Source organism: Coregonus clupeaformis, chromosome 23 (assembly GCF_020615455.1).
Source record: "Coregonus clupeaformis isolate EN_2021a chromosome 23, ASM2061545v1, whole genome shotgun sequence".
Taxonomy (NCBI): Eukaryota; Metazoa; Chordata; class Actinopteri; order Salmoniformes; family Salmonidae; genus Coregonus; species Coregonus clupeaformis.
Window position 1 is genome coordinate 10,753,834 of NC_059214.1, and position 26,037 is coordinate 10,779,870.

The 26,037-nt window shown below is 43.5% G+C and overlaps 1 protein-coding gene across 3 annotated transcripts in view; it reads left to right on the forward strand.

The window, feature by feature from the left end:
• The window catches only part of dnah7 (dynein, axonemal, heavy chain 7), a 222,361-nt gene that overhangs the window by 175,180 nt on the left and 21,144 nt on the right, over nucleotides 1-26,037 (forward strand). For 2 of the 3 annotated variants that reach the window (XM_045206528.1, XM_045206530.1), the window contains 9 exons: nucleotides 1,923-2,015; nucleotides 2,087-2,263; nucleotides 2,709-2,870; nucleotides 11,907-12,107; nucleotides 12,418-12,579; nucleotides 16,714-16,896; nucleotides 18,076-18,213; nucleotides 22,006-22,017; nucleotides 22,448-22,678. In XM_045206528.1, coding sequence (XP_045062463.1) covers nucleotides 1,923-2,015; nucleotides 2,087-2,263; nucleotides 2,709-2,870; nucleotides 11,907-12,107; nucleotides 12,418-12,579; nucleotides 16,714-16,896; nucleotides 18,076-18,213; nucleotides 22,006-22,017; nucleotides 22,448-22,678 — 1,359 coding nt within the window. The remainder of the gene's footprint in view (nucleotides 1-1,922; nucleotides 2,016-2,086; nucleotides 2,264-2,708; nucleotides 2,871-11,906; nucleotides 12,108-12,417; nucleotides 12,580-16,713; nucleotides 16,897-18,075; nucleotides 18,214-22,005; nucleotides 22,018-22,447; nucleotides 22,679-26,037) is intronic. The other variant, XM_045206529.1, reaches the window with a different exon arrangement.

The following is a 26,037-nucleotide window of genomic DNA, read 5'->3' on the forward strand; positions in this document are numbered from 1 at the left end:
TCATCCAGAGGAGGAATGGGAGAAGGTCATGTGGTCTGACGAGACAAAAATAGAGCTTTTTGGTCTAAACTCCACTCGCCGTGTTTGGAGGAAGAAGAAGGATGAGTACAACCCCAAGAACACCATCCCAACCGTGAAGCATGGAGGTGGAAACATCATTCTTTGGGGATGCTTTTCTGCAAAGGGGACAGGACGACTGCACCGTATTGAGGGGAGGATGGATGGGGCCATGTATCGCGAGATCTTGGCCAACAACCTCCTTCTCTCAGTAAGAGCATTGAAGATGGTTCGTGGCTGGGGCTTCCAGCATGACAACGACCGACAGTCAGGGCAACTAAGGAGTGGCTCCGTAAGAAGCATCTCAATGTCCTGGAGTGGCCTAGCCAGTCTCCAGACCTGAACCCAATAGAACATCTTTGGAGGGAGCTGAAAGTCCGTATTGCCCAGCGACAGCCCCGAAACCTGAAGGATCTGGAGAAGGTCTGTATGGAGGAGTGGGCCAAAATCCCTGCTGCAGTGTGTGCAAACCTGGTCAAGACCTACAGGAAACATATGATCTCTGTAATTGCAAACAAAGGTTTCTGTACCAAATATTAAGTTCTGCTTTTCTGATGTATCAAATACTTATGGCATGCAATAAAATGCAAATTAATTACTTAAAAATCATACAATGTGATTTTCTGGATTTTTGTTTTAGATTCCGTCTCTCACAGTTGAAGTGTACCTATGATAAAAATTACAGACCTCTACATGCTTTGTAAGTAGGAAAACCTGCAAAATTGGCAGTGTATCAAATACTTGTTCTCCCCACTGTGTGTGTATATATATATATATATATATATATATATATATATATTTGCGGGAGAGAAAAAAACATATGGGGGATTGGAAGTGATGCAGACAATGACATTGATGGAAGTTACAATCTATCTGCAATATTAAAGCTGATCTACCCCCCAAACAGTACATTAAAAATAAATGAATAAACAATACAGTTCACTTTCCTTTAACTTTAAATAGGTTTCAGCCACAGACAGTCAAGGTACCTACCTCCGAGGATAACGAAATCAGATCCTTACTCAATATAACTCTCAGCAAAACACCTCTCTCAGATGTCTGATGGAAAATCCGTTCAAAAGTTTCCGGGAATTATCCCTCCTCACTCAGACCATCTCTCTCCCTCCCGGCGCAATGGTTCCTCGCATTAACCAAATACATCGGCTGGCCCCGCTGCACACCCCAGATTGCCTCTCTTACCACTTAATGACATTGCTTAATCTTGCTACAGGTCAGTAAAGAACTCCCAGCACACATGCACACACACACACCACACACAAACACACACACACATACCTAAAACAAATTTGATGCCAAAGCGTCTCCATTATACGTGGGGATAACCTGATTATGGGCATGGCGTAAATGCAATCCACTTCAGACTGATGAATGCAAATGGCTGTGAATTCCCTCATTATTAAGGAGAGTGTTAAAGCTCAAGTTTAGTTATATAAACAGCCCTGTGTCGTTTGGCTACCGTGGTTTAGACGTTTGGAAGTAAACACAATGTTCCCATTGGGCTCTACTCAAAAGAAGTGCACTATGTTGGGAATAGGGTGCCATTCCACTTTTAACACCCACACTTTTTTCGCAAGCTGGCCCTGGACATGGGGTTTATTGGAATTCAGTTGCATTGTAGGGAGTTCTTCCTGGTTTGTCTTAATGTTGTAAACAAGAATTAGGCTAGTTGGTAAAAGGTGAAGGATATGAGAGTGTGAAGCAAGATTTTGTAAGTTTTTATTTCAATGCTGTAGTTTAGAGAGACAAGGGGATTGGTTATTATTAATCCATCAATCAAATATCTTTGTGTGTAGAGAGTATGTGATATTGATAATAATAATTTGCGTGCGTGTGTTCATGTGCAGGCCCCCCACCACACCCCTTTCCCAGCAGAGTGGCAGCAGAACCTTGGACAGTTTCAGAAGATGCTGGTTATACGCTGTCTTAGACCAGACAAGGTGAGTTACCACACACGCACGCACACACACACACACAGTCAAATTCACATTCTTCACCCCCTGCCTCGCAGGTCATTCCCATGGTGCAGGAGTTTGTATCGGACAGTCTGGGGCGTCAGTTCATCGAGGCGCCCCCCTTCAACCTGGGGAAAGCGTTTGGGGACAGTCATTGCTGCGCCCCCCTCATCTTCATCCTCTCCCCCGGCTCTGACCCCATGGCCGCCTTACTCAAGTTTGGTGATGAGCAGGTATGGATTAGACTGGGTACCAGTCTGTTTGTGCCATCATGCCACTCCTTTCCACTACATTGGCCCATTTCTACCTTGGTATAGCCTAAATGACAATTGTTGGGGAAAAACAACCATCCGGTTTTGCTTGTCCCTAGCTTGTCTTGTTGCTATAGATGTTTTACAGAATAGACAAGTGTAGTAGACACGCCGAGTAGATGGATCAAAGATTGATTAATCTTGTAGATTTATACAAAGTTAAAATATAATTCAATGTTTCAAGTCATTCTCATGCTATAGCTAAGCTAATTAATGGTATGTTTGTCACTCAATCTTTGTGATTCCCCTTTTAAAGCATCCTGTTGACACGTATGTGTGTGTGTGCGTGCGTGCCTGCACGTGTGTGTCTGTGTGTGCGTGCGTGCGTGCGTGTGTCTCTGTGTCTGTCTGTCTGTGTGTTCTGCAGGGATTTAGTGGAAACAAGTTGACCTCTCTGTCTCTGGGCCAGGGCCAGGGCCCCATCGCCATGAGTTTGATTGAGACAGGCGTGAAGGAGGGCACCTGGGTGGTCCTACAGAACTGTCACCTGGCCACCTCATGGATGTCCACTATGGAGAGAGTGTGTGAGGTCAGAGGGCAGCTTGCACTGTGATGACACACCCCAGTCTCAATATTATAATAATCATTTAGTTAGTTTGGTGTGGGGGTTACAGAGGCACTTAACCAGTTTTTCCCCTCAATGCTGCAGGACTGTTTTGAGAATATTGTTCAAAGATTTATCCACACAGGACTCATCCATCAACATTGAGGACTATACTGTAAGTCATCAGTCACAGGCTTCATAAGGAAATGTGTTGATGATGTTGTACCCACAATAACAATCTGGACGTACAGTACCCCAACCAAAAACCATGGATGAACGGAGAAATCCTTACCATGCTGAGAGCCCGTACTGCAGCATTCAATGTCAGCAGAACGAACACCGATGACTTGGTGGCATGTGACACGTACAAGGCAAGCAGGTATGATCTCCGCAAATCCATTAGGCAAGAATACTATACAGACTCAAACTTGAATCAATGTTCGACAACTCAGACTCGCGACGCATGTGGCAAGGACAACAGACTATCACGGACTACAAAGGCAAATCCAGCTGTGTGGTGCCCATCGAAGCCTCCCTCCCAGACAAGCTTAATACATTTTATGCTCGCTTTGAGGCAGACAATACCTAGCCATCCAGGAAGGCTCTCGCTGCTCCAGACGACCAGGTGCTTTCGCTCTCCGAGGCTGACGTGAGGAAAACTCTTCATAAAGCCTCCGGCATACATGGCATACCTGGCCGCGTCCTCAGTGTGTGCTGACCAACATACCACTCCAACAGATCCACAGAAGATGCAATTTCCATCACTATTCACACAACAGACACACATAACTGCACCACCTATCGCACCTTCACAAAAACATAAAGACATGGCTAAAGGTCAATCAGACTTGTGAACATAATCCCTAGCTGTGTATTGCCTCTTTCCATGTTGTCTGTAGTTTGTGAGGTGTGGAAACACTGTTGCTTTGATGTATTTAGTTTTGTTGCTTTTTGTGCTATTGCTCTGTCTGTTGCTTGTTCAATGTTGCTCTGTCTGCATGCTATGTGTTGCTTGTTCTATGTTGCTCTGCATGTGCTCACTGCTCATTGTTTATCTGTATTATTATTGTAATTGTTTTTAATAACCTGCCCAGGGACTGCGGTAGAAAATTAGCTGGCTGGCTAAAACCGGCACTTTTACTGAAACTTTGATTAATATGCACTGTCCCTGTAAAAATAAACTAAAACTCAAACCCTAACACATCTGAACAAGAGGAACACCTTTGTGAGAACGCTGTTCATTGACTACAGTCAGGGCCGGCTCCAGGCAAAAGCAACATAAGCGGTCACTTAGGAACTCAGTCGGGGTCTTAACCTACTGTTGAGAGATAGAATAGCAGTAGTTCAAAATTTGGTTGTGCATCAACAATTTTTATCTTGTTATGTCACTCAATTAGCCATGTCAGCTAACAATTTTTATATTGGTAGTCTACCAAGCTATCTAAACTTGTAGTCATCATGGCCGAATACCGACCTGGCACGCAGGGCACGTGCCCAGGGGCCCTGACCTCCAGGGGGCCCCCATTGACTATGTTAGTCACTCTCACTCAGATATCATTAACATGGCATACAGTGAGGGAAAAAAGTATTTGATCCCCTGCTGATTTTGTACGTTTGCCCACTGACAAAGACATGATCAGTCAATAATTTCAATGGTAGGTTTATTTGAACAGTGAGAGACAGAATAACAACAAAGAAATCCAGAAAAACGCATGTCAAAAATGTTATAAATTGATTTGCATTTTAATGAGGGAAATAAGTCTAAGCAACAAAGAGTTGCTTAGGGTCATTGTCCTGCTGGAAGCTGAACCTCCGTCCCAGTCTCAAATCTCAGGAAGACTGAAACAGGTTTCCCTCAATAATTTCCCTCTATTTAGCGCCATCCATCATTCCTTCAATTCTGACCAGTTTCCTAGTCCCTGCCGATGAAAAACATCCCCACAGCATGATGCTGCCACCACCATGCTTCACTGTGGGGATGGTGTCCTCAGGGTGATGAGAGGTGTTGGGTTTGCGCCAGACATAGTGTTTTCCTTGATGGCTAAAAAGCTCAATTTTAGTCACATCTGACCAGAGTACCTTCTTCCATATGTTTGGGGAGTCTCCCACATGCCTTTTGGCGAAAACCAAATGTGTTTGCTTCTTTTTTTCTTTAAGCAATGGCTTTTTTCTGGCCACTCTTCCATAAAGCCCAGTTCTGTGGAGTGTACGGCTTAAAGTGGTCCCATGGACAGATACTCCAAGCTCCGCTGTGGAGCTTTGCAGCTCCTTCAGGGTTATCTTTGGTCTCTTTGTTGCCTCCCTGATAAATGCCCTCCTTGCCTGGTCTGTGAGTTTTGGTTGGCGGCCCTCTCTTGGCAGGTTTGTTGTGGTGCCATATTCTTTCAATTTTTTAAATAATGGATTTAATGGTGCTCCGTGGGATGTTCAAAGTTTCTGATATTTTTTTATAAACTAACCCTGATCTGTACTTCTCCACAACTTTGTCCCTGACCTGTTTGGAGAGCTCCTTGGTCTTCATGGTGCCGCTTGCTTGGTGGTGCCCCTTGCTTAGTGGTGTTGCAGATTCTGGGGCCTTTCAGAACTGGTGTATATATATTGAGATCATGTGACAGATCATGTGACAGTTAGATTGCAAACAGGTGGACTTTATTTTTTGCACCAGATCTTATTTAGGGGCTTCATAGCAAAGGGGATGAATACATATGCACACACCACTTTTCCGTTATTTATTTTTCACCAATTTGGACTATTTTGTGTATGTCCATTACATGTAATCCCCCCCAAAAAAATCATTTAAATTACAGGTTTGAATGCAACAAAATAGGAAAAACGCCAAGGGGGATGAATACTTTTGCAAGGCACTGTATGCATTTAGATCTTGAATTACTGGTTCATGAGCTAATTAGTGCAGCTGGTGTTAACAAACTATTAGCCTTTCTTGTATTTTGTATCAATCAAAGCATATATCCTGCCTAGTGGAATGCGGTGTTGAGTTTATAGCTGCATGAGAAAAAAAATCTGCTAACCATTTTTACGTCACATGTACAAGTGAAATGCCTCTCTTGCATACTCAAAAAACAAAAATGCAATAATCAATACAAATGTAATACAAGAAAAAACATACAAGAAAAATGAAGAACACAATAAGTAAGTAAGTAAGTAAGCATAATATATACAGGGTCATTTCCAATACCATATTTACAATGTGCAGTGATGGAGGTAGTATTCAGACCCCTTGACTTTTTCCACATTTTGTTAGGTTACAGCCTTATTCTAAAGTTGATTAAATATTTTTTTTTCTCCCTCATCAATCTACACACAATACCCCCATAATTATTTCTTTATTTTTTGATAAAGAAAATAAAGACAAGCTGAAATATGACATTTTCATAAGTATTCAGACCCTTTACGCAGTACTTTGTTGAAGCACCTTTGGCAGTGATTACAGCCTCGAGTCTTCTTGGGTATGACGCTACAAGCTCGGCACACCTGTATTTGAGGATTTTCTCCCATTCTTCTCTGCAGATCCTCACAAGCTCTGTCAGGTTGGATGGGAAGCGTTGCTGCACAGCTATTTCCAGGTCTCTCCCGAGATGTTCGATCGGGTTCTAGTCTGGGCTCTGGCTGGGCCACTCAAGGACATTCAGAGACTTGTCTCGAAGACACTCCTGCATTGTCTTGGCTGTGTGCTTAGGGTCGTTGTCCTGTTGGAAGGTGAACCTTTGCCCCAGTCTGAGGTCCTGAGCACTCTGGAGCAGGTTTTCATCAAGGATCTCTCTGTACTTCGCTCTGTTCACCGTTCCCTCAATCCTGACTAGTCTCCCAGTCCCTGCCACTGAAAAACATCCCCACAACATGATGCTGCCACCACCGTACTTCACCGTAGGGATGTTGACAGGTTTCCTCCAGATGTGATGCTTGGCATTCAGGCCAAAGAGTTCAATCTTGGTTTCATCAGACCAGAGAATCTTGTTTCTCATGGTCTGAGAGTCTTTAGGTACCTTTTGGCAAACTCCAAGCGGGCTGTCATGTGCCTTTTACTGAAAAGTGGCTTCCGTCTGGCCACTCTACCATAACGGCCTAATTGGTGGAGTGCTGCAGAGATGGTTGTCCTTCTGGAAGGTTCTCCAAGTTCCACAGAGGAACTGTAGAGCTCTGTTTATCGGGTTCTTGGTCACCTCCCTGACCAAGGCCCTTCTCCCCCGATTGCTCAGTTTGGCCGGGCGGTCAGCTCTAGGAAGTGTCTTGGTGGTTCTGTTTTTTAAAAATGTTTCAGAAAACCTGTTTTCGCTTTGTCATTATGGGTATTGTGTGTAGATTGATGAGTAAAAAAAAAGTATTTAATCCATTTTAGAATAAGGCTGTAATTTAACAAGATGTGGTAAAAGGGAAGGGGTCTGAATACTTTCAGAATGTGCTGTATATGGGGTAAGGTAACTAAGCAACAGGAAATAAGATAAACAGAGTAGCAGCAACTTGTATGTGAATGGGTGTGTGTGTGTAGAGTCAGTATAAATGTATGTGCATATTATGTTTGAGTGAGTGTGTGTGTGAGTGTGTAGGGCCCTGTGAGTGTGCAGGGCCCTGTGAGTGTGCATAGAGACAGTGCAAAAATTACAATAAAAGGTCATTAAAGATCCAAGGTTAACTCAGATAGTCTGTTTAGCTATTTTGTTAGCTATTTATCAGTCTTATTGCTTGAGGATAGAAGCTGTTCAAGAGCCTGTTGGTGTCAGACTTGATGCACCGGTACCGCTTGCCATGTGGAAGCAGAGAGATTAGTCTATGGCTTGGGTGGTTGGAGTCTTTAATGATTTTCCGGGCCTTCCTTCCACACCGCCTGATATAGATGTCCTGGATGGCAGGGAGCTCGGCCCCAGTGATGTACTGGGCTGTCTGCACCACCCTCTGTAGCGCCATGCGATTGAGGTCAGTGCTATTGCCATACCAGGCAGTGATGCAGCCAGTCAAGATGCTCTTAATTGTTTGAGGATTTGAGGGCCCATGACAAACTTTTTCAACCTCCTGAGGGGGAAGAGGTGCTGCCGCGCCATCTTGTGCGCGTGTGTTTGGACCATTTTAAGTCTTTAGCGATTTGAGACCGAGGAACTTGAAGCTCTCAACCTGCTCCACTGCAGCCCTGTGGATGTGCTCACGTACAGGGATTACAGGAGGGGATTAAGCACACTCCCCTGTGGGGCTCCTGTGTTGAGGGTCAGCATGGCAGAGGTGATGTTGCCTACCCTCACCACCTGTGGTGGGCCCGTCAGGAAGTCCAGGATCAAGTTGCAGTGGGAGGTGTTCAGACCCAGAATCCTAAGCTTGGTGACGGGCTTGGAGGGGACAATGGTGTTGAACGCTGAGCTGTATTCAATGAACAGCATTCTCACATAGGTATTCCTCTTGTCTAGGTGGGTGAGGGCATTGTGGAGAGCAATTGAGATTGCGTCATCAATTAATCTGTTGGGGCGGTATGCAAATTGGAGTGGGTCTGGGATGGTGGATTTAATGTGTGCCAAAGTACATAATGATTACAGAAGTGAGTGCTACAAGGCGGTAGTCATTGTGGCGTGAAGCCTTAGAGTTATTGGTGACAGGAATGATGGTGGTCATCTTAAAACATGGGGATTACAGACTGGGACAAGGAGAGGTTGAAAATTACTGTGAATATGCCTTCCCAGCTGTTCTGCGCATTCCCTGAAAACGCGCCCTGGAATACCGTCAGGCTCGCGGCCTTGCAGGTGTTGACCTGATTAAAACCCTTTCTTACGTCAGCCTCAGAGAGTGAGATAACCCAATCCTCTGGGTCGGTGACACAATGTTGTTCTTGTCAAAGCGTGCATAAAATGCCTTGAGTTCGACTGTTAGAGAGGCATTGTTGGGCAGATCACGGTTGGGTCTTCCTTTGTAATCCGTAATGGACTGTAGCCCTTATATATGATCCACCTTATTCCTATATGGTCCTTTTTTCTTGTTTGATGACTATGCGGAGGTCATAGAGGGACTTCTTGTACTTATTCCTGTCCTCTGCCATAGCCTCAGGGTTGTCTACGATAGCTCTGTGTAGCCCTGTCCTTTACTTTAGAGCCAACCTCTGTGTTAATTCAGGGCTTTTGATTGGGGAAGCAGCAAACCCTCACCGTGGGGACAACATCGCCGATGCATTTTCTAATGAAGCCGGTGACGGAGGTGGTTAGCTCGTCAATGTTATCGGCGGAGTCTTGAAATATATTCCAATCAGCGCTAGCAGAGCAGTCCTGTAGCATAATCTCTGATTCTGCTGACCATTTCTCAACAAAGTGAGTCACGGGTACTTCCTGTTTAAGTTTCTGCTCGTAAACAGGAAGAAGGAGTACGGAGTCATGATTTGATTTGCCGAATGGCGGACGAGGGAGGGCCTTGTATGCTTGCTTGTGGGTAGAATAACAGTGGTCTAGGACTTTATCGCCCCTAGTGGAATTGGAGACGTGTTGATGGAAGTTGGGCATCACGGGTCTTAGTGATGAGGAATTAATATCGCCAGGACACAAGAAAAGCAGCCTCTGGATGTAGGTTTTGTTGCTTGTTTATAGCCTTGTACAGTTCGTTAAGTGCCAGCTTGTTATTTTTCTTGTCTTGAGGTGGAATGTATGCAACAGTCACGATAACAGCTGAAAACTTCCCCGGGAGGTAGAAGGGTCAGCATTTGACCATCAGCAATTCCAAAACGGGTGAACAGTGGGTCGACACTTCCACCACGCTGGAGTTAGCACACAAGTTGGTGTTGATGTAGATGCAAACCCCTCCTCCCCTCAATTTCCCCGACTCCACTGTCCTGTCCGCCCGGTGAATGGAGAATCCATCGAGTTGGATAGCCATGGGGGGTATCTTGTCCGAGAGCCATGTTTCAGAAAAGCAAAGAATAGTGCAGTTTAAGAGAGTTCCGTTGGTAGCAAATCCGTGATCGGACGTCATCCTTCTTATTATCAATAGGCCAGTAGAATGGAGGGAAGAGGTGGCCAGTTTTCCCTTCGCCTTAATCTCATCAGGATCACCAGGATTTCCCCCCTCTTGCCTCTGTAATGCCGGCGTTTCCGCTTGGGTAGCCCTAAGATTGGGTAGCCCAACCAAATCTCTCTTAGGGCCCCCAAAAGAATAGAGCCGGCCCTAAATACATTTCAGCATTCAACACTATTGTTCCCTCCAAGCTTGACACCAAGCTCAGAGCCCTGGGTCTGGACACAATCCTCTGCAACTGGATCCTGGACTTTCTGATGGGATGTAGCAGGCTGTGAGGATTGGCAACAACACCTTCTCCACAATGACTCTTAACACAGGGGTCCCCCAGGGGTGTGTCCTCAGCCCTCTGCTGTACTCCCTGTTCGCCCCAACTCCGACACCACGGTTGTAGGCCTGATAACCAACAACGACTAGTCAGTCTATAGGGAGGAGGAGAGTGAACTGTCATTGTGGTGCCAGGACAACAACCTCTACCTCAACGTCAGCAAAACAAAGGATTTGATTGTTGACTCCAGGAAGCAGAGGAGGGAACACACCCAGATCCACATCAACAGGACTGCAGTAGAGAGAGTCAGCAGTTTTAAGTTCCTCGGCGTCCACATCACCGAGGACTTGACATGGACCAACAACACAACAGCGTATCTATTTCCTAAGGTGGCAAAATAAATTTGGCATGCCACCCCGGTTCCTCCAAATACTACCATTGCACCATTGAGAGCGTCCTGACCGGTTGCATCACGGCCTGGTAAGGGAATTGCTCCGTCCACGACCTCAAGGCCCTCCAGTGGGTGGTGAAGACAGCTCAGTACATCACTAGAACCGTGCTCCCACTCATCTAGGAAATCTACTCGAAACGCTGTCTTAAGAAAGCCTGCAGCATCATCAAGGACTCCACACACCCAAGCTATGAACTTTTCACTCGGCGCATGAGGTGTGATACCAACAGGCTTAGAGACAGTTTCTATCTACAAGCCATCAGACTACTGAACACTTGAACTGGACTGACCACCTGAACTGACTCTCCGCACCTCATGCACACACCCACACAGACATGCACTCATACACACACACACACACACACACACACACACACACACACACACACACACACACAAACACACACATATACATTCATGCTTCAAACACATTACAACTGCTGTTACCAGACTCTTATTGTTATTGCTACATACTGCACAATTTAAACACTTGGACTATAAATTGTGTCTTCCTGTATTATACTTATGCTTAAATGTTTATTCTATTCTACTGAGCCATTTACTTTATGTTCATATTCTAATCTTTTATTATTTCTTATTGCTGTTACATTGTTGGGAAGGAACCTTCAAGTAAGCATTTCTTTGGACGGTGTATACCATGTGTATCCTGTACATACAACTAATAATACTTGAAACTGAAACTGGAAACTTCACTAGATTGTGAAATATCAAAATGGGGGATACTCACCAAATAGAACAGTGTACTGCTACTGGTGCTACTGACTCTGGTCCTGGAAGGTGAAAACAATTCTAGTTGTCTTTTCTACCTTGTAATTGCACTCATTTGGTGTCCCAGGTCAGAATCAGTTCCTGATCATCAGTCCTTGATCAGTCATGCTTCATGAGCTTAATTCAACTGTCTAACCCAGGGGTGTCAAAAATATGGGTGGTTTGAGTAAAAATAAATAAATATACAGTACCAGTCAAAAGTTGGGACACACCTACTCATTCAAAATATGCTTGTTTTACTCCAATGTTTGTAAACAAAGTAAATGTAAACAAACTATTTAGCCTCAAAACATGGTTGAAGCTACAATTCTGATGGGGTACGACAGTTGAACTAAGCTCTTGAGGCATTTATAAGTTATATCCTTCAAGAATCAATGGGTACATACATTTAAAAATGGATGTAGCAACTGCTGATTGCCCCCAATAATACCTATACTGTATAAGTGAATAATACACCGATAAACATTTGTCTGTTAGTATACCCCAATGTCTGTACCCTGTGTGCCTCTGTTAGGAGCTGAACCCTGACACCACCCACCCAGACTTCCGGCTGTGGCTGACCAGCTACCCCTCGCCCACCTTCCCTGTGACAGTGCTTCAGAACGGGGTGAAGATGACAAATGAGGCGCCAAAAGGCCTCCGCGCCAACATCGCCCGCTCCTTCCTCATGGACCCCATCTCCGACCCCGAGTTCTTCTCCAGCAGCAGCAAGCCGGTGTGTGTCTGTCTGCCAATGTGTATATGTACAGTACATATTTGTATGTTAGATTGTCCCTCTAAATCTATAACGATATAGAAAGGTTTATCATTAACCGCCTGACATGTTTCAATCAATAATGTTATCATGGCTGTTATAAATGTGGGCAGAACCATTTTAAGGAATAAATAATGGTCGTAACGTTTGTGTGTCTCAGGTATGTAGTTTTCTTTCTCCTTGACACTGGGACTGATAAGTGTTTGTATATCTTTTACACTCTTTGTAAGATGGTGGACTAGATGTGTGTGTGTTTGTGTGTCTCTCACAGGGTGTGTTTAAGAGGCTGCTGTATGGCTTGTGCTTCTTCCACGCGTTGATCCAGGAGAGGAAGAAGTTTGGTCCCATGGGCTGGAACATTCCGTATGAGTTCAACGAGACCGACCTGAGGATCTCTGTCCAGCAGCTCCATATGTTCTTGGAGCAGTATGAGGTACATACTACACACTACACAAACACACACACACACTTCCTTAGTTTCCTGACTCCCAATAAACATGCACATGTGTGCTATGCACACACACATACCTTTGTGTCATTGGCCATCGTTTGTCATTTCTACGAATTGAATTTAACAATACATTTAACAACTGTCCTCTATTGTGAAAGTGCAAAATAATTATCAAGCTGACCCTGGCATGTATTTTTATGACTTTTTTAAATACTGGTTAGTTCCCTGTTGTAGTTCCGGACATCCGTTTTGAAAACATAATGACCTCGGCTACAGGTAACTGCCAAAATAACAATTAACATCCCATCATGTTTGAGGTCGCTGGGCAGGCCATTATTTTGGCTACCATGGCTATGTCCCCATAGGATGACAGTGATCATTGAATGGTTTGATGAGCATGAAAACGATGTACCATATGCTGTGGCCGTCTAAGTCACCAGATCTCAACCCAATTGAACACTTGTGGGAGATTCTGATAAAATGCACACTATTTGTGGAAAGAGTCAGTGTCAACCTAACGTGTGAGTGTTTGTGTTGTGAGTCTCTCTTTCTCTTTTTCTGTCACTCGTTCAACAACAGAAAGGTGTCACTCCCCCTCTCAACAACATTAAATAGTCAGTGTCAACCTGAGTTGTGATTCTTGTCTCTCTCTCTCTCTCTCTCTCTCTCTCTCTCTCTCTCTCTCTCTCTCTCTCTCTCTCTCTCTCTCTCTCTCTCTCTCTCTCTCTCTCTCTCCCCCCCCCCATACATTATTAGCTGCTTCCCAAATGGCACCCTATTCCCCAGTGTTGTAGTACTCGAGTCCAGGACTCGGACTCGAGTCCCGATTTTCATGACTTGTGACTCGACTTGGACTCGACCATTGGTGACGCGGACTTGGACTCGCATTCTTGGACTTGCACACACAGCCTACATCAGCTGCTGGGCAGCAAGCGATGAGTGTGGGCAGACATGCAGGCAGACTCCGCTCCGGCTCCGCCTCCGATCATACATGTCGCGAAGGTGCCTCTTTTGCTTCCCCGTAGCTAACCAGTTACCAGCCTTCTGTTTAGCTACCCTTTGCCTGATTAAACACAAGCTGCTTTACTAAATTAAAAACAATAGCATTGAGTTTACTAGTAAAACAACAGTATAGCTATGTTTGTCTCTCTTCCCCTTGAGTATAGAAAAGTAGGCATCTTTGAATTCGTCGTCTCGCTCAACCCTCCCACTTTCCCAATTGCATCCCATAGCCAGGTTCTGACAGATCTCTTTCTTTTCTACAGAGAAAACATCTTGTTTCTAGCCCTAACTGTTCAAAAGTTATGACCCTTATTACCGGTGCTACATTTTGTTCTTTGTATCGTGCATTGGCGGTCCGCATTTTAAATTCATAAACCATATTGACTAAATAATTTCTCTTGCCACTACACTAAATCTGACTGGGTAAATAACTCAATTTTGAGTTCATGTGGACCCTGTGACTCAGACTTAAGCACTTGGACCAGGACTCAAGCACTGGGACTCAGACTTCAGCCATAGGGAGTCGTGACTCGACCATTGGTGACTCGGACGTGGACTCTGACTCGAGCACAGGGGACTTGGGATTCGACTCGGACTCAAGGTTTAGTGACTCGACTACATCACTACTATTCCCTATACAGTGCCTTCGGAAAGTATTCAGACCCCTTGACTTTTTCCATATTTTGTTAAGTTTTGTTAAGCCTTATTCTAAAATCGATTAAATAGTTAGTATTATTATTGTATTTTTTTATTGCGATCTACACACAATACCCCATAGTGACAAAGTGAAAACAGGTTTTTAGACAATTTAGCAAATGTATAAAAAATAAATAACATAAATACCTTATTTACATAAGTATTCAGACCCTTTGCAATGAGACTAGCAATTGAGCTCAGGTGCATCCTGTTTCCATTGATCATCCTTGAGATGTTTCTACAACTTGATTGGAGTCCACCTGTGGTAAATTCAATTGTTTGGACATGATTTGGAAAGGCACACACCTGTCTATATAAGGTCCCACAGTTGACAGTGCATGTCAGAGCAAAAATCAAGCCATGAGGTCGAAGGAATTGTCAGTTGAGCTCAGAAACAGGATTATGTCGAGGCACAGATCTGGGGAAGGGTACCAAAAAAATTTCTGCAGCATTGAAGGTCCACAAGAACACAGTGGCCTCCATCATTCTTAAATGGAAGAAGTTTGGAACCACCTTCCTAGAGCTGGCCGCCCGGCCAAACTGAGCAATCGGGGGAGAAGGGCCTTGGTCAGGGAGGTGACCAAGAACCCAATGGTCACTCTGACAGAGCTCCAGAGTTCCTCTGTGGAGATGGGAGAACCTTCCAGAAGGACAACCATCTCTGCAGCACTCCACCAATCAGGCCTTTATGGTTGAGTGGCCAGGCGGAAGCCACTCCTCAGTAAAAGGCACATGACAGCCCACTTGGAGTTTGCCAAAAGGCACGTAAAGGACTCTGATTCTCTGGTCTGATGAAACCAAGATTGAACTCTTTGGCCTGAATGCCAAGCATCATGTCTGGAGGAAACCTTGCACCATCCCTACAGTGAAGCATAGTGGTGGCAGCATCATGCTGTGGGGATGTTTTTCAGCGGCAGGGACTGGGAGACTAGTCAGGATCAAGGGAAAGATGAACGGAGCAAAGTACAGAGAGATCATTGATGAAAACCTGCTCCAGAGCGCTCAGGACCTCAGACTGGGGCGAAGGTTCACCTTCCAACAGGACAACGACCCTAAGCACACAGCCAAGACAACGCAGGAGTGGCTTCGAGACAAGTCTCTGAATGTCCTTGAGTGGCCCAGCCAGAGTCCGGACTTGAACCGATCGAACATCTCTGGAGAGACCTGAAAATAGCTGTGCAGCGACGCTCCCCATCCAACCTGCCAGAGCTTGAGAGGATCTGCAGAGAAGAATGGGAGAAACTCCCCAAATACAGGTGTGCCAAGCTTGTATTTTCATACCCAAGAAGACTCCAGGCTGTAATCGCTGCCAAAGGTGCTTCAACAAAGCGCTGCATAAAGGGGTCTGAATACTTTTGTAAATGTGATATATCCGTTTTTTTAAATCTAAAAACCTGTTTTTGCTTTGTCATTATGGGGTATTGTGTGTAGATTGATGAGGGGAAAAAACTATTTAATCAGTTTTAGAATAAGGCTGCAACGTAACAAAATGTGGAAAAAGTCAAGTGTTCTGAATACCTTCCGAATGCACTAGTGCACTACTTGTGACCAGCATCCCATGTGCCCTGGCCAAAAGTAGTGCATTACATATGGAATAGGGTGCCATTTGGGACTCAATCTCTCACTCACTCCAATATGATCTACATCTACAGTAAGTGTATATGTGGGTACATACTGACATTTACAAGTGCTTTTGCTGCACTCGAGTCTCTTTCATCAGCCCGATTCAAAACCCCTCTTGACATTTCAAAACCACAGAGAGTACTCCGTTGCCATTCTCAACCCCTTTCCTACAAAACAAGTTGTGAAGAAACTGATCAAGAGGCATCTTTGAATACATTGACATTTTCCCTCATAACCTGCAACATTTGCAATGGAAATGTTCATCCACAATGCCATGGACAGTGGTTTCCCGCTGTCCACCTTTAAATTTCTCCCAAACTTTAAAGTTATATTCGACCTGTATTGTCACTCGTGCAACTATATCGCTTATTGAAAAATTGCTGTTTTGTCACCAGCTGAAAGGACATGTCATTGAGGGACTGAATTTGTATAGTTCACCTACACATCTATTTCCATTCTTGAAGGGCAGTGCTTCTTTAAATACCCTCAAACACACTGCACTGAGTTGACACTGACAACATGGCCATATCTAAATGTCATCCTATTGTGAATGCATGTTAGCATCCAAAATGGCACCCTATTCCATATATGGAGCACAAATTTTGTCCCTATGTGGGGCCTGGTCAAAAGTAGTGCACTATATAGGGAAGAGGGTGCCATTTTGGATGCTACCATACATTCACAAAAGGAGGACATTTAGACATATGCATCCCCTGGTCAAAAGTAGTGCACTATATAGGGAATATGGTGCCATTTCAGACACAGTTCATGACTCCCTCTGCCAACCCTACACAGGAAGTGCCCTTTGAAGCCATCCACTACATGACTGGTGAATGTAACTACGGTGGCCGCGTGACGGATGACTGGGACCGGCGGACGCTGCGAACCATCCTGACGATCTTCTACACCCCCAAGATTCAAGACCCTGACTACAAGTTTGACCCCAGCGGCCTGTATTATTCACCACCAGAGGGCGACGTAAGGAACAACTTCTCATATGGTTGAAATGTATTTGTGTGCTTTGTGAAAGCAAGAACACAAAAAATCCCACATACTTATTATTATTCCCATTATTCCAATCGCTCTAGCTCCAAAACGTTTTAAGTTTGAAGCATCACATTTTCTTTAGGAAATTTCCTTTTCTAGTTTATCCTTTATTTATCCAGGTGAGTCCCATTGAGAAGGAGTCAAATTAAATTGACTGTTCACCTAAATCGCAAAACTGTTTATTCTATTGAAATTAAAGGGATAGTGCACCCCAATAACAAAACATTTACTTCAAGGTAGAGCAGGGTTCTCCAACCCTGTTCCTGGAGAGCTACCGTCCTGTAGGTTTTTCAACCGTTATCTAGTGCACCTGATTCTAATAATTAGCTGGTTGATAATCTGAATCAGGTTAGTTACAACTAGGGTTGGATTGAAAACCTACAGGAGGGTAGCTCTCCAGGAACAGTGTTGGGAGTTGAAGTATTTTTTTTATGTAGTTAGTGAACTGTACCTTTAAGATCCGAGAAAGATTGGCTATAATCCTGGGGTTAATCCACACAGACATGTTCATATGTATTATTAATGCCCATTTGTGCATGAAACATGTACATTGCTCCCACTTAACATAATGCGAAGACACATTACGTATTCATACATTTAATTTACATATTCATGATGAATTTTGTTTTCCCTTATTAAATATGATATTTGTTAATGAATAATTAACAAACATTATGAAGTGAGAATGAGGAACAGTCAACATGAAGGCCTCATAAATACTATAGAACTGCACTTTAAATGGTCTAGCCGTGGCAAACTATAGACTTAAAGAGACAGATGAGTCAAGAAAGTCAGTTGAGGTGATTTAAGTAGTACATTAACTTGTTCAAGCAAAGTTCACTTTTGGAGGTACCTTTAAAAAGTAATTAAAGAGACACAGCGGCCACCGCCGATTGTGCCTTTTAATTTATTTGTGAGAACAATAATAACACATGCACAATTTTATTTGCCATTTTCCTCAACCTCATATTTTATTCATGAGCTCTCATTTCCATAATCATTATTCTAAATGTCACCAATCCCAGGAATAGACTGTTTTTCAATGAGCATCATGACTCACTATGTTTCTGTCTTGTGCTGTTGCGTTAAAATGTGCCCCCCCCTTTCCAGTATAACAGTTACATAGACTACACCAAGACTCTGCCTCTGAATCCGTCTCCTGAGATTTTTGGTATGAACGCCAACGCTGACATCACGAAGGACCAGTCCGAGACGCAGCTGCTCTTCGATAGCATTCTGCTCACACAGGTATGGCCAGCACACTCTTTTAAAATACACACCATTCACCGCAATAGTCCATTGTAGTGCCTTTACTGAAACACACACACACACACTTATTACACACACATTGAACACACACACACTGAACAAACACACTTGATTTGTAGTATATACATGTAAAGATATGGAATACAAAGTGGGATCACCTTCAACATTTTCGCACAGTGAATCCCAGTTGTCAGAAGTGTCATGATTGTTGTCCTTATCTGCCATGTCCTCCTATGGCATCCTCATGGCAGTGTTACAGTGGGGGAAAAAAGTATTTAGTCAGTCACCAATTGTGCAAGTTCTCCCACTTAAAAAGATGAGAGAGGCCTGTAATGTTCATCATAGGTACACGTCAACTATGACAGACAAAATGAGGAAAAAAAATCCAGAAAATCACATTGTAGGATTTTTTATGAATTTATTTGCAAATTATGGTGGAAAATAAGTATTTGGTCAATAATAAAAGTTTCTCAATACTTTGTTATATACCCTTTGTTGGCAATGACACAGGTCAAACGTTTTCTGTAAGTCTTCACAAGGTTTTCACACACTGTTGCTGGTATTTTGGCCCATTCCTCCATGCAGATCTCCTCTAGAGCAGTGATGTTTTAGGGCTGTCGCTGGGCAACACGGACTTTCAACTCCCTCCAAAGATTTTCTATGGGGGTTGAGATCTGGAGACTGGCTAGGCCACTCCAGGACCTTGAAATGCTTCTTACGAAGCCACTCCTTCGTTGCCCGGGCGGTGTGTTTGGGATCATTGTCATGCTGAAAGACCCAGCCACGTTTCATCTTCAATGCCCTTGCTGATGGAAGGAGGTTTTCACTCAAAATCTCACGATACATGGCCCCATTCATTCTTTCCTTTACACGGATCAGTTGTCCTGGTCCCTTTGCAGAAAAAACAGCCCCAAAGCATGATGTTTCCACCCCCATGCTTCACAGTAGGTATGGTGTTCTTTGGATGCAACTCAGCATTCTTTGTCCTCCAAACACGACGAGTTGAGTTTTTACCAAAAAGTTATATTTTGGTTTCATCTGACCATATGACATTCTCCCAATCCTCTTCTGGATCATCCAAATGCACTCTAGCAAACTTCAGACGGGCCTGGACATGTACTGGCTTAAGCAGGGGGACACGTGCACTGCAGGATTTGAGTCCCTGGCGGCGTAGTGTGTTACTGATGGTAGGCTTTGTTACTTTGGTCCCAGCTCTCTGCAGGTCATTCACTAGGTCCCCCGTGTGGTTCTGGGATTTTTGCTCACCGTTCTTGTGATCATTTTGACCCCACGGGGTGAGATCTTGCGTGGAGCCCCAGATCAAGGGAGATTATCAGTGGTCTTGTATGTCTTCCATTTCCTAATAATTGCTCCCACAGTTGATTTCTTCAAACCAAGCTGCTTACCTATTGCAGATTCAGTCTTCCCAGCCTGGTGCAGGTCTACAATTTTGTTTCTGGTGTCCTTTGACAGCTCTTTGGTCTTGGCCATAGTGGAGTTTGGAGTGTGACTTTTTGAGGTTGTGGACAGGTGTCTTTTATACTGATAACAAGTTCAAACAGGTGCCATTAATACAGGTAACGAGTGGAGGACAGAGGAGCCTCTTAAAGAAGAAGTTACAGGTCTGTGAGAGACAGAAATCTTGCTTGTTTGTAGGTGACCAAATACTTATTTTCCACCATAATTCGCAAATAAATTCATAAAAAATCCTACAATGTGATTTTCTGGAAAAAAAATTCTCAATTTGTCTGTCATAGTTGACGTGTACCTATGATGAAAATGACAGGCCTCTCTCATCTTTTTAAGTGGGAGAACTTGCACAATTGGTGGCTGACTAAATACTTTTTTTCCCCACTGTATATGCCATGCTCTATGACAGCCATTTTCAAATGACAATATACATTTTATGACAGCTAATTAGAGCAAAGTGCTAGCCATATGGTCCACATCCATATGACTGTGAACTCACTCAAGTCATATGTAGAGTGACGCTCAATAGCAGTGTGCTTTGGCTCGGGACCTATTGAAACAGTGGCTAAAGTTAGCACAGCCCTTTCTTTCCGTTGGCAGTGAGTTTGGGGATACATCATAAACCAAAGCAAAGCAACCCCTCTTGGCCCCTATCCCAGATGTCCCAAATCTTTGAACGTCATTAATTCTCATGGCATGTCTCCAAACTCAGAGCAAACCCGTGTGTGTGGTGCAGTGTATGTAAGCATGCATGCGCACACACACACACGTCTCAAAGCCCCATTGGGTTTTGAACCTATTTTATCAGTATCTTTGCCAGACTTTAATATTTGATTACCTTCCATTACAATGTACCATGCATAATTCATTAGGAAGAAAAGTTGTTTGTACAGAGATATCTCCCCCCAAAACACTAATCTCCCTTTAGTGTAAATGCACTGGATTGTCTGCCTTCGTGTGACTATCACTGGCTTTGGAGAAACTCTGTGATACCACTTCTCCTACTCCATTAAAGCTCTCTTCTTTGAGTCGGCCCAGGTTACTAGCTCGCAGAAGCTTCGCTTATTTACATCTATCACAACCACTCGCAGTAGAACTCTACAGGAGCGAACATCAAACCCAATGGTGTGTCAGAAATTGAGATATTTCTAGAATCTACAGCTAGAGTTTAATGCACTACTGGCTTTGCTGAAAGTTAGGCAGCCAGGAGTATAGGGCTAACTGCTCAGGCATAATGCCACACAAATAGACACACGCAGACACACAAACGCACACAACACACACACACACACACACACATATACACACATACACTGAGTATGCAAAACATTAAGAACACCTGCTCTTTCCATGACATAGACTGATCAGGTGAAAGTTATGATCCCTTATTTATGTCACTTGTTAAATCCACTTCAATCAGTGTAGATTAAGGGGAGGAGACAGGTTAAATAAATATTGTTCAGCCTTGAGACAATTGAGACATGGACTGTGTATGTGTGCCATTCAGAGGGTGAATGGGCAAGACAAAAGATTGAAGTGCCTTTTGAAGGGGGGAGGTAGTAAGTGCCAGGCGCACCGGTTTGTGTCAAGAACTGCAACGCTGCTGAATTTTTCACACTCAACCGTTTCCCGTTTGTATCAAGAATGGTCCACCACCCACAGGACATCCAGCCAACTTGACACAACTGTGGGAAGCATTGGAGTCAACATGGGCCAGAATCCCTGTGGAATGCTTTCGACACCATGTAGAGTCCATACCCCGACGAATTGAGGCTGTTCTGAGGGCAAAAGGGGGGGAGTGCAACTAAAATATTGAAAAATGGACAGCCGAGGCACCGCTACTTTTTTTTTTTACGATTTTGCTAGTACAATTAGGACTCAATGAAGCCTAACCTTGATTCATACGTATCGTCTTCACTAAGATTAATAGTTGCAGTCAAGTGTGAACTTTATTAGCAGCTAATACGGGACCATTACTCTGAATGACCGATAAACAGGAAGATGCTCCAACTGGAATGAAGCAGCTATTTGTCATTCCTACTGTAACCCCAACTATCATCTAATGATTATCCATTACCGCTGGGTCGTGACAGAGCTACCAGTGAGTAAATATGGCAAGCGGGGAAAGAACCGTTCATTAGAATGAATGATTTTGGAAAGTTTAGTGATTTTTTTATTTATTTGTTTCCCTGGCACCCCAGACTTATGCAAGAGAGGGATTTGAACGTTAATGATGACACCTGTTGGTAACCTGTCCTCTTTTGTGTGTGTGTGTGTGTGTGTGTGTGTGTGTATTTGCAGGGAGAGTTAACAGTAAGTACTGCTGAGGCCTTGGATCTCAGTGAGCGTTACAGTTAGCTGTAAGTAAAGCACAGGGCTTAGATTCAGGTGAGAAACAACAGTAAGTACAGACAAATTGATGCAGAACATTTTACTTAGCAGACACTCTTATCCAGAGCGACTTACAGTTAGTGAGTGTATACATTTTCATACTGGCCCCCCGTGGGAATGGAACCCACAACCCTGGCGTTGCAAACGCCATGCTCTACCAACTGAGCTACACAGTACCTGTGCGTAGTCAGAAGAATCTTGAGTTGTTGATAGGGCCTTGGAACACTGGTAAAAAAAAAAACATTTAAATATCCAACCAACATTTTTTTTCACCTTCAACATACAACTAAGTAGCACAGAATGGTATTTGTCGTCCAAACTCGCACACACTAACTTCTCTGTCTCCTGTCAGTCGCGCTCCTCAGGCGGTGACGCCAAGTCATCAGACGACATGGTGTATGACGTGGCGGCGGACGTCCTCAGCAAGCTGCCGGCCGACTTTGACATTGAGGCATCCATGCGCCGCTTCCCCACCAGCTACAACCAGAGCATGAACACAGTGCTGGTGCAGGAGATGGGCCGCTTCAACAACCTGCTCAGGATCATCCGAGACTCCTGCATCAACATCCAGAAAGCCATCAAAGTAAGGAGAACCTTAACCTAATGTAGCAGGCGAAAAAGAAACGCCTGAGCGGGGTAAATAGAAACCGGAAGCATCTGGTTTTCAGGCTTTGCCTCTTCCTCTATAGTTTTCCCCTAAACTAGATGCTTCCGTTTTACTCCGACCCCACTGAGGGTGGGAGGACATAGGCTGTGTTCCAATTCACTACCCTTCTCCAGAAGGGTGCACTCATTCACTTGCCCTAATGCATTTAAAAGCATTGGATTGGTGCAAGCATGGCTGGAAGGAGTTTCCACTATATTCCTTACACCAGTCCATTCATTTTCAATCCATCAGGGGGAGTAAATGAGTGCACACTTCGAGAGAAGGGTAGAGAATCGAGATGTAGACAGAGAGAATGGGTGTTTTACAATATGCATACTACTGTGCGCCACACTCTCATGCTCCAAGTGCATTCTCTGAGGACGTTCTCTTGAGTACGTTCTTGTGAGGACGAGAGTGTGGAGAATGCATAAAACATTACATTTGAGAAGCACTCGCACTCCCCCTACTGTATTACCTTACGCTGCATCTCCTCATTCACTGAACCTTCTTCCTGCCAGGACAATGGCAGCAATAGACGAAACAAGATATACACAAAGCAAACGTTTTACTTCATAATTACTAGCTAGATATATGTGTATCGTTGTAATCTAGCTAGCCAGCTAGCTAGTTAAAAAGGCAAAAATGACCTAAAACCAATGTTATGCAAGGTACAGTAGATGTCAATTATTTGTGGGTAGCTAGCTAACAATTCTTCGTGGCTAGCCAGTTAGCCCTATTGACTTACTATGGACTTACCCATTCACTGAACCTTCCTTCTTCTAGCCAAGACAATAGCAATAGAGACAAAAACATATATACACAAAGCAGACGTTTTACTTTATAACTATCAGCTAGATATTTGTGAATCGTAATCATGTAGCTAACCAGATAGTATAACAGGCAAAAATGACCTAAAACCAATGTTATCCAAGGTAGATGTCAATTCTTTGTGGGTAGCTAGCTAACAATTATTTGTGGCTATCAAGCTAGCTAACAGTAGTAGCTAGCCACTTAGATCTATTGACTTACTATGGGCTTGCGACCTACGCACACTACAGTGGCTATTGTAGGCAGGTAACCATACCAAAATTAACACAGCATGTATTTATTAACGTATTAAGATAAAATATTGTAGTCAGGCAACATATGAGATGTACTGTAAATAGGCAACATTTCATTCCAAAGTCAGTGTATTTTTTCTGCTTCAGCTCAAAGATTTTCGTCATTTCTTGCATCGATGCATGCTTCAAAATATGTACAAACGGAGTACGCATTCGAGAAGTGCCCTCTGTGCTCCGTTTCGCATACTTTGATTTAGACTCATACTCCGACCCTCCCGTGCTGCAATTTGTGTGCTCGGAGCACGGTAGTATGCATTTTGAGAAACACCTAATGACAGTATTCTTGGGTTGCATGTTGCATCACAATATTATGAACGTTCTCTTGAGGTCTGGTGACTGACTGTTTGTTCTACTCCATGCATTCTCAATGGCACTAATGAGAGAGGGCGCTGCAGTGGATAGCAGACGTTTTACAGGCTCCTGACTAATTCTGCAATTGTGTGTGTTTTTTTACGCTGATCTTAACTTTTATTTTTTACATAATGTCTCCATCATCATTTCCTATGACTGAGAACAGCTTCTGGACATCAGAACAGAGATCACTAACCTTGATTTAGATGACAATTTTTACTTCAATGAGTCGGCAGCTCTGGACATCCTGCTTACTCCGGACCAGGCCCTAATCCCCGGGATTCGAAAGAGTAATCGACGGCGCAAGAGAGGCAAACGAGCCGGCATTTACTTGGTACCCAGCGTCATAACACGTTATGACACAGTCATAACCATGTCATAATATGTCAAAACAGCTGACTTAACTTGTCATAATATGGTCATAACACTGTCATGACCTATATATTTACACATGTTGTGACATATATTGCGTTATTTTATGGCTGGTTATGACACCTACATAAGAGTGTCAAAACCCACATTTATTCAAAAGTTTTTTTCCCTGCCAAAAGTTTCCTTTCGTTTTAAAGTTTGTTTCTTAAGTGCTTAAATCCTGTAATTAATTATTTACAGTCATGTTTTTTTCATCATATTTTAAATAACTTACTTGTATAAAATGCACTTTATGACACTATCAAGGAGCATTATGACCATCATAATCATATAAGTCGGATAGTCTTCTCACGTACATGTCCTTATGATAGTAATCAGTCAAAAAGAGTGTCTTGTCCTGCTCCTGAAATCTGCTCCTACATTCATCCCAGTCATCAGCAACAGACCATTGGTGTTAGGTGCATGTCTGACATCAATGTGTGCGCAATTAAAATGGTCAATTTCAGAAAATGTTATATAACATAAACATACTGTTGACAAGTAGGCTATGGTGTAATGGAATGTTTTGCCTTGTGTGGTAGGTTTTGTGGGTTTTGACACTCTTATGTAGGTGTCATAACCAGCCATAAAATTACTACTGTGGTAGGTTTTGTGGGTTTTGACACTCTTAACCAGCCATAAAATAATGCAATATATGCCACAACAGGTCTAAATATATGTAATGACAGTGTTATAACATATTATGACAGGTTATGTCAGCTGTTATGACATATTATGACATGGTTATTACCGTGTCATAACGTGTTATGAAGTTGGGAGTCAAGTAAAGTGTTACATAATATTCTATGTCAGGGATCATCAACTAGATTCAGCCTCGGCCCGATTTTCTCTTGAGCGGATGGTCGGGGGACCAGAACATAATTATAAATAATTTGTAGACCGTAAATTCACGGCAAGAAGTCCAAACAGATATAATATTTGACTAAAACAAAAGCATGCATCATCTAGACCGGACGGCAGCCTTGGGTAAGGCAAAGGGGGAGGGGTGTGTCTCTTTGTTAACAACAGCTGGTGCGCGACCTCTAATGTTAAGGAAGTCTCAAGTTTTTGCTCGCCTCAGTTAGAATACCTCATGATAAGCTGCAAACCATACTATTTACCAAGAGTTCATCTATATTTTTCGTAGCTATCTATTTACCAGCACAAGACTGCACTCAACGAGCTGTATCGGGCCATAAGCAAACCTGAAAATGCACATCCAGAGGTGGCGCTTCTCATGGCCGGTGATTTTAATGCAGGGAAACTGAAATCCGTTTACCTCATTTTTACCAGCATGTCACCTGTGCAACTAGAGATGACAAAACTCTTGATCACATTTACTCCACACACAGAAACGGATACAAGGCTCTCCCTCAACCTCCCTTTGGCAAATCTGACCAAAACTCTATCCTC